The 16,697-nt window shown below is 40.5% G+C and overlaps 1 protein-coding gene across 1 annotated transcript; it reads right to left on the minus strand.

Annotated features, from left to right (window-relative positions):
- Window positions 1-475: 475 nt before the first annotated feature.
- FUNDC1 (FUN14 domain containing 1) lies at window positions 476-11,857 on the minus strand. The gene is made up of 5 exons (XM_003135038.5): window positions 11,755-11,857; window positions 10,873-11,029; window positions 7,472-7,547; window positions 3,784-3,912; window positions 476-1,945 (listed from the first exon to the last, which is right to left on the minus strand). The coding sequence occupies exons 1-5, from the start codon at window positions 11,780-11,782 to the stop codon at window positions 1,868-1,870; spliced, it is 468 nt and encodes a 155-aa protein (XP_003135086.1). The 5' UTR covers window positions 11,783-11,857; the 3' UTR covers window positions 476-1,867.
- Window positions 11,858-16,697: the final 4,840 nt, after the last annotated feature.

The raw sequence follows: 16,697 nt of genomic DNA on the forward strand, positions 1-16,697 counted from the left end.
ATAGTTTGCATTTTGGATACAAGTATCTTCAAACAAATACCGTGCTGTCTTTTTCACTTTTTCATTCATGCTTGCGCTCTCAACGTAGTTATCCCTACAACTCATTTGCCACCAAATCGTAGGCCAGCTTCTCCAACATTATGATCAAACTTCTCATAGAGGAATATCTGGTCTCTACTTGAGGGCAGACATTTTTGTGCCCCCCCCACCCCATGTATCACACACAGAACAGACACTATAAATATTTCCAAAATGAACAAACAGAGCCAGCTACTTGAGCTCCCCACAGTACCCTGCCTCACTGTATCAGACGAATGCTATCAGGCAGATACGGCACATACAAGCACGGCCAAGGTTCTCCCTAGCAGAGAATATTTTTTCCTTTTAATTCCACAGTAATGAAAAGTTTGGCAAGGCAGAAACAGAGAGAAGCTCAAAGAAGAAAAAATAATTATTTGTAAGCAAAATCACTTCATATTGAGAAAGTTGGAGTTTTATTTAGCATTTTATCTGACACGCTAATGAGAGGAAAGGAAGAAAACAAAGACCAATCTCACATTTAATTTTAAGGAGTCTTAACGATAGTGAAAGCACACAGACCATAAGAATCTTCAAAGTATGAAATGCCTTATGTTTACAATACACAAAATATACTATGGTGACTTCCTATCAACAGGAGGTGGTCTGATATCTGCAAAGCAGTTCCGATCTGAAGACACTGATACGCGTCGTTCTGCTGTTTTTCCCCAATACTGCTCCACAACTCTATGAACAAAACAAACAATACCGAAAGCTTTCCGGGCAAAGGAGCCTCTGAGGGAGTGTGACATCAGCCCTGAGAAGCAAGTCAACCAACATAATGCTACCTAAAAACCTGAAGGCTTAGCCCTTATATCTTAGAGTGGAGGAAAGAGATGGATCTCTTTAAGCTACAATCTCATGATTTTATAGAATATCACTGCTTCTCAGACAATACTATACGACTACGTATTTTCAAGTGATTTTTACCTCTTTGTGACAAAGAGGGTAAAAATAATTCGGATTTTTAAAAAAGAAAACGAGTTTCACTCAGAGTTAATAAAATGAATCAGTGACCCAACTACATGTACCCTCCAAATAATTACTTCTACCCGGGCTGTCAGGCTAAATAAATGAATAAAAAAAATTTAGCTTATATACAAGGAGACATTTTTACAAGTACAGACATCAAAAAAAGAAAAAGAGCTTTAGATGTGTAGTATTTCCTTAGAAGAGCATTCCTTGAAAATGTTTACTACATAAGCAAAGAAAGAGTTGCAGGGAAAAAACCACCTAAAAATGGGTATTAAATTTAATATCTTTAATAACTCTATTATTTGTAAAGCCTTCCACAAAAGGGCATCACAGTTCTTCAGTTTATTGCAAACATAGCTTTAGACAAAAAAAGTCAGCCCTAATGTTGAAGCTATAGTACAAATTTTTAATTATTGGCACTATACTAAAAAGCACAATGGAGAACATCTTATTAAAATAAAATGAGGAAAATATTTCACTGGGGAATAGATCCAACAGATTTTGCTTCTCTCTCCCTTTCTACTTCCAATGATGGTGTTTTATAGGCAAATTTTAAACAAATGCAAATTTTTAAAAAATAATAAAAGCCATGTTTTGCTTAGGAATACTATTATACATATACCATATAGGTTGTTTTATAGCAGATAGTAGTCTGCCAAATTTCAGATGGCAAAATGCTAAGCAGTGAGTTTGGTATCGTCCAGCTAATTGTTTCTTGTCATCCTGGAGAATCTGCTAGTATGCAATGTTGACAGCATCTTGTCACCACTTCTCTTCTCATAGGTGACTCCACTGGGATAGATCATTCATATCCTTAAGATGCAAGGCCTAGCAAAAAGCCTCCCACAAATCCACTGGATATGACAATGTTCTGTTTGACAAATTCTGTTGCCTGAAACAAAGTTTAAACAAAAATACTCTTAATTATGCTACAACATGGATGAATCTTGAATACTTTATACTAGGTGAAATAAGACAGACAAAAAAACCCCAATGTTGTTATGATTTCCACATAGAGAAATAGTCAAATTCATCAACAGAGGTTACCAAGAGATTACCAGAGGCAGAACTGATGTTACCAAGGACCAGGGAGAGGGGTTAACTGTGGGATTTACTGCTTAATGGTTAAGAGTTTCTATTTGGGAGGATGAAAAAGTTCTCGAAGTGGATAGTGGTAACGGCTTCATGAAAGTGTTAACGGCTTCATGAAAGTGTGAATGTACTTAATGCCAGTGAATTGTGCACTTAAAAATAGTTAAAATCGTAAATTTTATGTTATGTATATTTTATAGTAAGAAAAAAAGATGCAAAATTTTTAAAATATTCTTAATTATTAAATCCAGAGCTAAGTATCATTTTCAGATGTTTTCCTCAATTCAGTATTCAGCAAATATTCTTGTGTACCTACTATTGCAGGTGCCAAGCACCATGCAAGATGCCAAGGCCGTCCATCACAAACTGAGGGAGCCTAGAAGCCCCAGACAGGCCCGGTAAGCTTCTTGCTACTGAGATAACAGGCACATGGGAAGCAAAATTCTCACAGGTACAAAGAAATCTCCCTGTAATGTAGGCATAAGTGGTCCATTCAGCAAGTGGTTAACATAGATGATTTAATAAATTCCTGCAGCACGCACAAGGATGATTTACTGGCCATGTCCACAGCATGCAGCACTTCCTGGGCCAGGGATTGAACCCACGCCACAACAGTGACCTGAGCCACAGCAGTGACAACACCAGATCCTTAACCACTAGGCCCCCAGGGAACTCCCAATGATATTTATTAACAGTCCACTCAACCAGTAGGAAACATAAACAATCAAAAAAATAATACCCTGACGAAATGTTTAAATCAAATAAAATCATCAAGAAGCAATTAGACAGAGCCAGACTACGGGATATTCTGCCTAAATGCTTCAAAAACGTTAACGTCATGAAAGACAGAAAAACAAAAACAAAAAAACAGATGGGGAACCATTTAAGATTAAAGGAGACTTTAGACATGACAACCAAATGCAATACTTAATTCTTAATTGGCGGTGGGGGGGGGCGTAAAAGCTATTTTGTGAAAAAATTTTAATATGAACTGTGTATTAGGAAATATTACTGTATCAAGTTAAATTTGGGGAATCGATAAGGGTAACTAATCGTATAGGAGAATATCCATACTTTTAGGAGATATGTGCTAAAGTATTTAAGAACAAAAAAAATGATGTCTTAAACAGTTCAAAAACAAAGTATAAAACACACACAGAGCAAATGTTGCGAAGCATGAACAATTTGCTAAAGAAGGGAAGGGCATCTGGGCATTCATTGTTTTTGTCTTTCAACTTTTCACCTGATTTGAAATTTTTCAAAATAAAAGCTGGGAGAAGTAAAAGGACAGGAAAAAAACAAAGGCAAAAGGAGCATTCGATTCAATTCTAAACAGAATACAAGAAGAAAATAGACAAAACACATAAAAACATTGATGAACCTAATCTGTTATTAAAATACACACATTTTCAAACTATTTCACCATAAAAAACAGATGGTTTTCATTAACAACTTAAAAAAAATGAGTGATTTAAATGGTAGCTTGGTCCCAAATTTTACTTAACACTCTAGACATGACCAGAAACACCAATTCTTTTTTAAAAATAACAATTCTTTTTTAAAAATAAGATGTCCTTAGTCACATTTTCTGCTGAGATTAAAAAAAAAAAGGAACAAAAAAAATGTACAATGTCTTACTTCTTCAATTATGTTGTTGATTTCAGGTGCTGCCTTATTTGCTCGTTTCTTAATCTGTCTTTTTGCTTTGTTTACATCTTTTTCAACTCTCTTCCAGTCGATCTGCACATAGCCACTGTGACTGGCGATCTGCAAACATGTAATAAAAACGGTTAATTCTAAACCAACTAGGTTGCTAATACAATTTATGAACATTTAGAGTTCAAGAAATGTATGAAGCTTATAGGAAAGAAATCACAATTTATTCAAATTTATTCATTTACAGATACTGAGTGCTGATGCTGCACCAAGCATTGTTTTAAGGCTCCAAGCTACGGCCAAGGACAAGGGAAACAGAAGTCCTGACCCTTAGAGAGCTTACAGTCCATTAGGGAAAAGAGATGTAAGCATAAATAATTACTTAGATGTGATGAACACTATGTTAAGAAAAGAATAGTACTTAATGGGGAAAGATTTCAGAAATCATACTATAACTAATCTTTTTTTTTTTTTTTAAAGGGCCACATCCCTGGCATATGGAGGTTCCCAGGTTCCCAGGGGTCGAACGAGAGCTGTAGCCGCCAGCCTACGCCACAGCCGCCAGCCTACGCCACAGCCACAGCATTGCCAGATCTGAGCTGTGTCTGCGACCTACACCACAGCTCACGGCAACACCAGATCCTTAACCCACTGAGCGAGGCCTGGGATGGAATCGGCAACCTCATGGTTCCTAGTTGGATTCGTTTCCACTGTGCCATGATGGAAACTCCTTTTTTTCCTCCTTCTTTTTTTTTTTTTTTACTATAACTATTCTATAATTGTATCATAAGTTTTGGAATTTGACAATTAGCTAAAAGGACAGAGACTACTGAAATTAGTTAATAAAATAGTACCTTTTAATTAAAGAGACATTCAATTATAAGAGATCAATAGCCAATTAGTTGTTAGGTCACTAAAGTAGCTTGATAAAGGCTCTTCACTAACTCTGACTCTTTAGTTAAATTAAAAATACTTTCTGGGAGTTCTGGTCGTGGCGCAGTGGTTAACGAATCCAACTAGGAACCATGAGATTGCGGGTTTGATCCCTGGCCTTGCTCAGTGGGTTAAGGATCCGGTGCTGCCATGAGCTGTGGTGTAGGTTGCAGACACGGCTTGGATCCCGCATGGCTGTGGCTGTGGCTGTGGCGTAGGCCAGCGGCTACAGCTCCGATTCAACCCCTAGCCTGGGAACCTCCATATGCCGTGGGAGCGGCCCAAGAAATCACAAAAGGACAAAAAAAAAAAAAAAAAAAAAAGAATATTTTCTGGTAATTGCTTCTGAAAGTGGAATACGTTCTACACAAGCTTCATGCCATAAACCCTTTTAATAAAACTACAGCTAAATGCCTACTACCCTAAGAAAAACTCTCATATGGTGCTACTGAGACATTACAAAGTCTGAACGGGAATAGTGTGTGTGTGTAAGCCAGTAAGGTCAGTCCCTCTGAATAACACAATTAACATATAAAGAACCACAACAGTAGTAAACAATTAGGCCAAGTATATCATTATATATCATTACAAATCACTTCTACCAAGCTTATGCTTTCTTTGTAATCTTTTAATACATCATTTTAACTATGAACCATATACAAAATACTTCAAATCATAAAAATATCTGATTTTATATAAATAGGTTGGGAATCTTAGGTTTCATTTTCATGTGAATGACCCCATAGAAGAACGCATTTATCTGCATTTCTTCCTGTATTTATTCACCTACTATCACTTCAAAGTCCACCCTCAGCAAAACAGAGTGGTGATCAAACCAAATGGCAAGTGAAAGGTTTTCCTGACAAGACTAATTTGGGTCGCAGACATGGAGGTGGTGATGAGCCTTAAGGGCCCTCCCACAGACAGCAACTATAAACCGAGGTTAAAATACAAGGGCAAGAATTAACAAAGGCAAGCAGATTTTGAAGAGGAGTTAAAATACAAGGGCTCCCAAATTAACAAAAGCAAGCGGATTTTGAAGGGACCAACATAAGGTGAGTGGTCTTTTTTTTTTGGCTTTATCCTGAGGACAAGATGCAGTTACAGGGTGGCTACAAGTTCAATAGGAAACATGCCTTTTTTCTAGCCTGAAGAACCCAAGGACAGAGCCCAGGACAGTAACAGCTGCCAGAAAGAACACAGCTAGAGAAGGGGAGCCCCAAATTCTATGTGTAAACTCTACCCAGGTCCTGAACCACATATTCATGTGGCATAATGAGGCACCCTGGCTAAGGCTAAAAAAACCATAAATAAACTGAGATCTGAGCCACTACCCACAACAGGGAAATGGTGTTTGCAATTTGAGTCTAACCAAGTTAACTGCCTACTAAAATCAAAACATCAGCAAACTTCAGGACATGCAAAGTAGATTGAAATGTATAATTCTGAAAACATTTTAGGGAACTGCTTCAGTCTAGTATCCTTTTCTACTAAACAGAAATGACAAGAGTTTTCAAAACAGTTACAAAATTAAATATTTTGATTCTTGATAACTATATAAATAACTTAAATTCTTGGTTCTATATAAACCCAAGTCAAAATCAGCTTAAATAAAATTCTCCTTTGTAGAAATACTGGCATATTCATCCACAAGACTAAACTGATACAAACCATATTCTTTTTTTACATCTTACCACAGGTAAGAAGCAATTACTCCTAATAATGCCATCAATAGAAAGAAAAATATATATATACTTTTTAAATTATTGAGTAAACAACTCAAAATCTGCTTAACACATATGAATCCAGTTCCTTTGTACTTCAGGCAATGACACTGGTTATTACATGATCAATGGCTTAGGTGCTGAAGTCAGATTTTGGTTGCTATGACCATTAATCATTTTTAAAATCTGACAGTTCTCTGTATCTTTAAATTGTTATAAACATTCATTCCCAGAGATTTTCAATCTTAGGATTTACTATATTTAATCTTCAGGGAATGTTATTTGGGGGGAAATATATGCCAAACAGACATGAATGCCAGATAATATCCTGATAAACATCCTCCAACAGCAAGGCATTTTTAAATCTTATACTTACAGGAACATGAACAAGACCAAAATTTCAAATCCACTTGCCTCAGAAATAGGATTGTGAATGATTTTTTAAACTCGATTTTCCACTTTCTACATTATTTTGGTTCCCTAGTTTAAAAAAAAATGTCAGAAATTGCTAACAGCAATTTCCTCTGGGAAGGAAAACTCTATGACTAAGTAGGGAAGGAAAGAGAGTTTTTGAACTTTGTATGTATTGCGTGTGAACTTTAAATTTATTTTATTTATTTTTATTTGTTGCTTTTTAGGGTCACGCCCGCAGCACATGGAGGTTCCCAGGCTAGGGGTCAAAATCGGAGCTACAGCTGCCGGCCCACGCCACAGCCACAGCCAGATCCTTAACCCACTGAGCAAGGCCAGGGATCGAACCCGCAACCTCATGGTTACTAGTCAGATTCATTTCCACAGCGCCACAATGGGAACTCCTGAAATTTATTTTAAATGGTAATGATGAGTAAGTACATCATTGATGAAATGTTTATTTTGCTAGGAAGATGCTTCAAGGGAAATCTGGGTAAAGCAGTAACCAAAAAAATGCTGCACCTCAAATTTTTATAGTTGTCTTTTTAATAGCTAGAATCAAACCGTGCTTTAAAAAAACCTGACCTAAAGCTCTGACATACCTGAAGAAGAAGAAAGCCACCACCTACTGCAGTTGCTGCAAGTTTTCCAACTTTCTGGAACAAAAATCCTGCACACCTTTAATGACAGAAATGACAAAGGATGAGACCAACCAATGATATACTAAACCTCTCCCTTCTACTTTCATTGCTTTTCTAATCAAAATCGTAATGTCTTCCCATTTCTCTTGATCATGTCCCTTAGCTACTCAGAAGTGCTCCGTGTTTACCTTCAGTTAGACTAGTCAAAAGGGCACAATCTCAACTACCCGAGATGTGTTTCAAAACAAGGGATGGAGAGCAGGACAGGGGAATTTATAGGAAAAGAACTAGCTACTGAAACTGCATGTTGAGTACCCACGGGTTCACTGTACTCTTCTTCTACACTTACGTGTTAAGTTCGAATTCCCCATCATAAAATTGATTTGTTCTGGTTTTTTTTTTTTTTTTTTTTTTTAACACGGTCAAGGCATTCTGCACACCTGGCCGACCCTCACCTCTCTCTACCCAAACCTTCTGCTCCAACCCAATTAGTTTCCATACAGGTCACACCACTGTTGCTCAAGCTATTCATCTCCCTGTTTCTAGAGGTTTTGACCTAGCTCTACCTGTCTTAAACTTTTCTACCCTTTAAGGTCCAGCTGGAGTTCCACCTTCAGGACTATACCTCATTTCTCATGGGTTCCCTGTCCATTTCTATGCCTATATTAAACCTGTTTTGTCTCATTTATCCCGTAAGGATGTCAACCCATACTTCTTGTGAGCTCATTATTCCCTTCAGTGTTCCAGATCCACGGTGTGCAAAAGAATCTCAAATTTCTAACTCGAGCCTTCTGTACTGGATTTTCCCCAAGTCCTTGACCTTCCCCGAACCTTTGGACTAAGGTCATTGCAGATTAATTAGTTCAGATGAGGCCAAACTGGAGTAGGATGGGCCCCAAATCCCATATGTCATAGAGACACACAGAGGGAAGGCGGCCATGTGATGACAGAGGCAGAATTGGAGGGATGTGTCTACAACTTAAGGAATGCCAAGGATTGCTGGCAACCAAGAGAAGCCTGGAGAAAAGCATGGAACAAAGTCTCCCTGAGCCTCCATGAAGGAACCAACCCTGGTGACACCTTTCAAACTTCTGGCCTCCAGACCCGTGAAAGAATAAGTTTCATTTTAAGCCACCCAGTCATGATGCTTTGTCACAACAGCCCTGGGAAACTAATACACCTTCATAAATGGAAATCTCACATTTCCAATTACCTGATGAGCTTCTCTTGCACCCAGATCCACATGTTCAAAGTGTCCCAAAGCAAACACCATCTTTCCAACCAAGAAAACTGCTGCTAAGGTGCCGGTGTGTAAGCGACAGTACCGTTCTCTAGGCTCACCTCCTCTCGCTCATCTCAGATCACCTTCTTCATCGCCTTTGGGGTCCAACTGACTGCCAGCTCTCTACACTCGGGGATCTCCAAAACAGTATTTGATTCTGTCTTCTTTCCATCCTGAAGGGTGTCACTGCCTTGCCTCCAGATCACACTAAGGGCCCTCTAACTAATCTTCACACCTCCCAGCTCACCCGGCAGCCACCCATGCCGCTGTCAGTTTTAATTTCTCATCATGCTCAAGAACCTATAGCTACCGACAGCTAAATATAATCTCCTTAGCTTCCCATTCATGTCCTGAATTGGTCTGAATTGTTAACGGATTAGTCTGTTAGCCATTCTTCCTTAACTTATGCCACAACAGTTCAACAGTTCCATACCCTAAGAAAACTGCAAAAACAGATTACACTGAATCTAGAGTCAGCACAACAAATCACCTGTTTAACATTATAGGTCTATTACACAGCTCCTGGATGGACATCTGGCTCTAGTCCAAACACATGTGGCCCTCAGTACAGGAGACAGCAGCAAAGACTCCGAAAAGGGAGCAGAGGAGAGAAGCAACAGCCAGGTCTTAACTATATCCCAGAGAGTATGCTCCACAAGCATGTCTATCCTTTGCCTGCTATGGCATACAAGCCACTACAGGAAACCTACTAATTTAATTTCCCTGTTCTGTCTCTAGGCTTTCCCAGCAAACTTCTGTCAATTACAGGGCTTCTCACCCAGTTTGGCCTACAAAGAGAAAATACACAATGATATAATTCTAGTGTTCAATTATTTTTTTTCAGTCTCTTTTAAGATGGGGCTTCAGACCGTGACTCACATTAACCAATCAGCCTATGGCACCAAACTGTGGCCTTATTTAAGCAGAAGGCCAGGTCCTGAATTGTGGGCATCGAGGTACAACCAGCCTGTGAAGGATCATCTGAAGAACCAGGGCTCTGACTAGGCCTCTCTCGAACTGTAGGCTTTGTTCATAAGCAGCATTAATAAGTACACATTATGAATAAATACAGCGTCTCTTCATTACAGAATCTTCACAATGAGTGTTTCTACCATAAAATGACATTTATTAAAAAAAGCATAAAAGAGTGCCCCATTATTCCAAGGTGAGTGTACAACACAAATCAAAACATTTCCTTTTATACTTATCAAGTTTGTACATATTTAAATTCATGTAAGATGAATTTAACTTAGAATGTAAGAAAAAAAGTGACTATTCACAAGTTATGCACCCACACTAATTTCAAAGATTCTCTCAAGGTCATAAACATTTTCAAAACAAAGGGTCAAACTTGTTTCTGACCTGTGTTATTTGGCTAATCTTTTAGTCTAAGACTAACAGAATTGGATCCATAGTGGCAATGATACAATCATGTGGTCTGAAATGTTAACCTAATTAATGTTAGGTTAATGCTTATTAACCTCTCCCCCTTAACGACCTCCATAACATTACTACTGTGTAAGCAATCAGTCCTTTATTCCCAACAATGTAGACCCAATGCTCTACAGCTCTTCCTCAGCGTATTAGCACAATCCAAACTAGCCCCTAAAAATGGACAGAATCAGTCATTTTTACTGAGAATTTTACACTGCTCTCTACGGGGCTGATACTCCTGAGGATCAGTTTTACTGTGGGAGTTCAGAGCGTTTTCCAGATGTGAGCACAAGGAAGAAATTATTTACATATAATGAATTCTTCTCCTTTATGTTTTTCTCTCTTTAGCCACTGTCACTGAATCGGATCCAATAACATCTGCTAAAGCTGAGAAGGGGGGAAATCTACAAAGAACCAAAGGAAGGGTGAGGAGGGGGCACAGGGGAGGGCATGGAGGAGGAGGATCATCAAAACCCAAGAGTCTGTGAGAGTAGATTACACTCATCTTAGGGCAGAGAAAAGCCTCAAGGTACAGCTCTTTAGGGATTAACAGTGTAAAGCCACTGACTGAGCACGGAATTGGCCCAGATACAAAAGGACAGTAGTCAGGCTCCCAATGAAATTCAAGGAAAAAAGATGTTCTCACCAGCCACTCACTCCACCCATTACAATCTGGGTGGCCACTGAGTATTTTTCTACCATAGGTCCGGAACTGTGGCCAAACACTCGATTCCACCAGTGGTGTCTTCTGGCATACTCAGTTAAATCCAACACTTCGTAAGAGTCATCATCACTTTCATAGTCTTCAAAACGGAAAACGAAAGCAACACATTTACAGTCAACCGAAAGTTAAAAATGCCCTATACATTTTTCATCTGTTACAACTCATTGCTACTTTTGGCAAACAGCTAAAAACGCCCAGATGGTAACAAACTTTGTTAAACCCAATCCCTGAGACTAGGGCCTCGAGAGCATCTCGCTTTTAAAGGCTCAGGAACCAGCCCGGGGAGTCAGGGCAACGTCAGTTACACAGCAGAGGGGTCACCCGCCCCCAAATCTCAGTAGGGTCAGGTCGGAGTTTCACAGCCGGGTCCACCCCCACCCCAGTCTCAATAGGGTCCGGTCAGAGTTCCACAGCAGGAAGGGTTACCCTCAAGTCTCAGGTTCAGGGTCAGCGCAGGGTCCATTCTTCTCAGTGGGAGAAAAAAAGGGGGATCCTCCACTGACAGAGTCGGGTCTGTCAGTGGAGCATTAATCACTTCAGAGCCAAAATTTTTAAAAACATTAGAAGACAGCTAGAAAGGGCCGTAGGTGAAGGTAAGGCGGGAGGTGGGGCTATGTTGGGGGAGGGGAGGGAGCCCCTCTTCGCCTGCGGGGAGGGGGTACTCAAAGAGGCTACCTCCAAAAAAAAAAAAAAACCACAGAGCTCCCAGGAACCCTAGGTCAGGGAAAGGAAGAGGCGCCCCCAAAGCAAGGTCGAGAGCTGTGAGCCGCGTCTAAAATACTACTTCGGGGCCCGGCCGCTCACCTTGGGGAGGGGGGTTCCGGGTCGCCATGATACCGCCGGCGGCCTGTACTGAAGGTGGTCCCAGCCCTCCCTCCTCTCCCTACTACTTTAAGAGCCGCTCTAGACCCAGGTGGAAGTCTATGGTCTCTTTTTTTCCCTCCTCCGCCTGCGCCTCCTCCTTCTCCTCCTCCTCCTCCTCCTCCTCCTCTTCCTCCTGGCGCGTTGTCCTGTCCCCGCCTCCTCCTCCAAGCGCAGGGCCTTCTGCGCAAGCGTCAGGCTCAGGGGGTGCGGGGAGGGGGGAGGGGAGGGGGCGCGGCTAGCAGCCCGCGAGGGCTTGTGGGAGTTGTAGTCCGTTGCCATCTACAAACCTGGTTTCCCACCCCTCCCCCTCTAGAATTTCCAGAACAAGAATCTTGTTATTTTGTTTTAAAGGGCCTCAGGTCTGGAGGGGAGGGGGTGTCACAGGGCGGTTACGTCGAAAAGCAGCTTGCCGTTTGTAGCGCTGTACCAGAAAGAGGCTTTTGAAAAGAGGTAAGAGAAACCCCGTTTCAAGCCACACTTTTCTGAGGAGTCAAGGGCTAACAGATGGAAAATTTTTCTAACGCGCTGCTGCTGGGAATTGGAACCTTTTCATCCTCTCCTTCTCCACACGTTTCCTGCCAGGAACCCAAGGGAGGAAGAGGAAGGCCTAGGAACTGACCTGACACGCGTTATTCAAGAGGACATAATTTTTGAGCATCATTTTTATTATTTGAATCTGACAGAGGGAACGAGGTCAAGTTCTTCTCCCAGAAGCCCTACGGGTTTCAGTTGAATGAAAAGCTGTGTTAATCACCCAGTCACTAACTCAACCCCAAACTTGTTTTGAATTTGCTTTGCACCGCCATTCGTTGTACAATTAACACAGCCCTATCAGTATTCCTATTCCGAGAATATGAATATGAAGGAAAAAACAAGAAATTCTGGTAGAAGTTGCTTTCCTTAAAATATTGACTTACATAATTGCACTTGGCTTTTCAAATCCTGGTGCTTTAAATGCAAAGGTTGATTCTCTCAAGCTCCTCTGATTGTGCCACTCAAAATGCAATTCTAAGACTGCCTGGAGATGTTTGTGATCACTTTGTGGAAGGTGACTCTTTTTGGAAACAAAATCACTTTAAGGGACGTAACTTCAGAAGTCCCCACTGAAATATTTTCTTCCAAGAGTTAACAGATTTGAGTTCATACACGCCTTCCTCCTCATTGCCCATCTATGCCTCATGAGGTGCTAACAAATAAGAGAAATCGCAAGTGATGGGCCACTGAAAGAACAGAAAGGAGAAGAAAGGAAAAAAATTACAAATTGGAAGAGGGTTGACTGGGCCAATGACGCCCAAATGACACTGTCACATGCTTCTAGCTGTAGCTACCAACTACAGGAAGAAGCAGCTTTCCTATCAAAGCAATAGTGTTTCAAATTAAATGATTATGGAGAAATGAGGGAGAAAATGGGAACAAAACACTGCTCTTATGATGCCCAAGAAGAGATCTCTGTATCCAAAACGTATCTGAAACCTGTCCAAAAATGAATTAAAAGGCAGTCATTTCTCTAAAGGACTTGAGGGCTAGAATGAACTTTTTAATGCTCTCCCCTTTTTCTTGCAGTACGCCCTTGCCATTACCTCAAGGAAGTTGGTTGTTTAATATATTTTTCTAGTGTGAGGTTTTTTCTTTCCCAGTATTGAAAAAGCTGTCATTTTGTTGGCTCGGTGATGAACAGCTGAATGTGTGAATTGTGTACACAGAGTTTAAACGGAGCTATGGATCCTCCTGGTGGGTTCAAGAGGGTGATTTTTTAATTCCCATTTTGAATAGTGAATAGTGATGCGGTTTTTTTTTTTTTTTCAGTTAGTCCTAATAAACATTTTCATTGTGAACACCGATATCTTATCTACGGCTGTACCAAAACATAATTCAGGTAGTCTCCAGCTTTTCAATGGGTAGGGTTCCAAAAGTTTATGAGTAATTTACTTGAAACAGAGAACATTTTCTATTTCATCCATAATGAAACTGTAATGAAACTAGTCCTTCCTCGTCGCCATCTTTCCTCATTGTCGTTGAAAACCTCATTTGTTAAAAACAATTTCGTCAGAATTGAGAAAAACAAAAGGCAGACAAAATAACAAACGAACAATTCACACTCCCTGGACAAGATAACCCTCCCCCTGGCTAAAACTAATCCCAACACAATGGAGCCCACTCACCCCACGTTTACACACTTAAAATGGTCTCAGTGACCTTTCCAAGTACTGAGAGTATCAGTTGCTGTTGAGAAAAATGTGGCAAAGGTGATGCTTTGTGTACGAGCTGGCGGGAGTGCAAACAGGTACAAGTTTTGATAATGTGAATCCACAATCTTAAAGAGGCCACTTCACTAACAATCAGTGCCAAAGACAATATAAAGAGTTCTTATTCTTACCGATGTTCGCTACAGAGTTGTTGTTTGGTTTGGTTTGGTTTTTCGTAATGAAAAGGAATAGAAACAATAGGGGAAAGTGGAAAGCGTCCAACAGCAGATGATTAGTTATGGAAATGACTGAATGTTACGTTTAAAAAGACTGTAATAACAGGAAAGTGCTTAAGTGAAAAATATTGTTTACCCAAGTGTATTTACGGTTTTATTGCAAATGATTGATTCAGTGTCTGCTAAAAATGCATTAAGACTTGATAAACTGAAATGGATTATGTTACAGACTTGATTCTAGCCCACTGGCATTTATCTCTGTGTTCTGCTGAACTCAACAGTTTATAAGGTATTGTTACTGAACCAAACTTGAGTCGGCTTGCCCCCACACAGTAAAGCCAATCTACTGACACCAGGCTTTGGTGAAGGCAAGTGTAGCTGTTTATTGTAAGGCACCATACAAAGGGTCTAGCACAGCTAATGCTCAGAAAGCCCAAACTCAGAGCTCCTGCTGTGGCGCAACAGGATCAGCGGCATTTTGTGAGCTCTGGGGCGAGGGTTCCATCCCCAGCCTGGCACAGTGGGTTAAGGATCTGGTGTTGCCACAGCTACAGCTTAAGTCTCAACTATTGCTTGGAGCTGATTCCTGGCCCGGGAGCTCCATATGCCAAGGGGTGGCCAAAAATGAAAAAAATAAATGAAAAAAAAAATGCCCAAACTCCTCAATGGGTTTCAGCAAAGCACTTTTTTTTTTTTTTTTTTTTTGCTTTTTTAGGGCCACTCCCGTGGTATATGGAGGTTCCCAGGCTAGAGGTCGAATCGGAGCTACAGCTGCCGGCCTAACTCACAGAGAAACTCGGGGTCTAAGCCGTGTCTGCGACCTATACCATAGGTCACGGCAACGCTGGATCCTTAACCCACTGAGCAAGGCCAGGGATCGAACCCGCAACCTCATGGTTCCTAGTCGGATTCGTTCCCGTTGCACCACGACGAGAACTCAGCAAAGCATTTTTAAAGGCCAGGTGAGGGCAGAGGAATCCCAGGGTATAACATCAGCTCATACACACTTCTCTGATTGGTTGATAGTGAGGTCACAGGGTGTGGTCACAGGGGTTAACATGAATCGTTGGGCGCCTATAGGTCAGGGAGCTGTGTGCTCATGGTCGTCAGGTAGTTCACGTCTTCATTTGGTGGGGGGTTTGCATCTGTAAAACAACTTGGGAAATGTGCATCAGATACTGTTATCCAGGTACTTAGGAGAACAGCTAAAAAAGAGGATATGAAGAAGGAGTCTGTCCCGAGAAGACCCCATAGATTTTGCTTGGGGTTCTGCTTGCCTACAGTAGTGATAGATGACTGCTGGATGGAAAAATAAGCAAAGATAGCCAGGAAAACTCTGGAAAGAAAGAGAAGTACCCTGACCACATGTGAAAATATGGTTTTTTTAAAAGCTACCCATTAAAACAGTGTGATACCGGTACATGAACAGACAGACAAAGGGACTGGAATAGAACGTCTAGAAATAAAAACAATATATACCAGAATGGAGTACATGATAAAAGTGGAATCTCAAGTCAGGTTAATATGAACTTTATTTTTAAAATTGTTGTTGAATTACCCAAGGCTGATATCAGCCATCTGGAGAAATGTACAACTGAATTCAAACCTTAACAACATGTACCCATATGAATTCTAAATAGCTCAAATACCCAGATTTAGGAATTAAAATATTAAAACTCATTGAAGAAAACTGGGCAAATTCCTTTATAACTGCAGCAGGGATGACCTTTTATCAATGACTCAAAAAACCCATGAGTTTGATTTCATGAAACTTAAAACCTAAGCATAAAATACACAAGCCAAGTCAACAAATTCCAAACTGAGAACGTTTGCAATTCTTATCAAAGGCAAAGGACTAACCTCCCTAATATATAAAAGCTCCTTAAAAAGAGAACTTAGGGGTTCCCATCGTGGCTCAGTGGTTAAGGAATCCAACTAGGAACCATGAGGTTGTGGGTTCAATCCCTGGCCTCGATCCTTGGGTTAAGGATCCGGTGTTGCCGTGAGCTGTGGTGTAGAATGGTGGCTGTAACTCCAATTCGACCCCTAGCCTGAGAACCTCCATATGCCTTGGGTGTAGCCCTAAAAAGCAAAAAAACAAAAAGGAGAACTTAAAAAAGACCAACCACCCTAATAGAACAGCAATAGACATATAAACAATTCACAGAAAAAATACAAATGGCCCTAAAACACACAAAAATCTCTCAATCCCAATTATAATAATTGAACATAGTAATTCTTTTTTTTTTTCCCCACTGTATAGCATGGGGACCAAGTTACACATACATGTATACATAATTTTTCCTCCCATTGTTGTGTTGCGATCTAAGTATCTAGACATAGTTCTCAATGCTACCCAGCAGGATCTCATTGTAAATCCACTCCAAAAGCAATAGTTTGTGTCCGTTAACCCCAAGCTCCCTCCCTATCCCTCCACATTCCCCCCCCCAACAACCACAAG

The sequence above is a fragment of the Sus scrofa genome, chromosome X (assembly GCF_054392235.1).
Source record: "Sus scrofa isolate SSC_HxYL_T2T_F1_AM1 chromosome X, Sscrofa_HxYL_maternal_Yorkshire_Landrace_v2.0, whole genome shotgun sequence".
Taxonomy (NCBI): Eukaryota; Metazoa; Chordata; class Mammalia; order Artiodactyla; family Suidae; genus Sus; species Sus scrofa.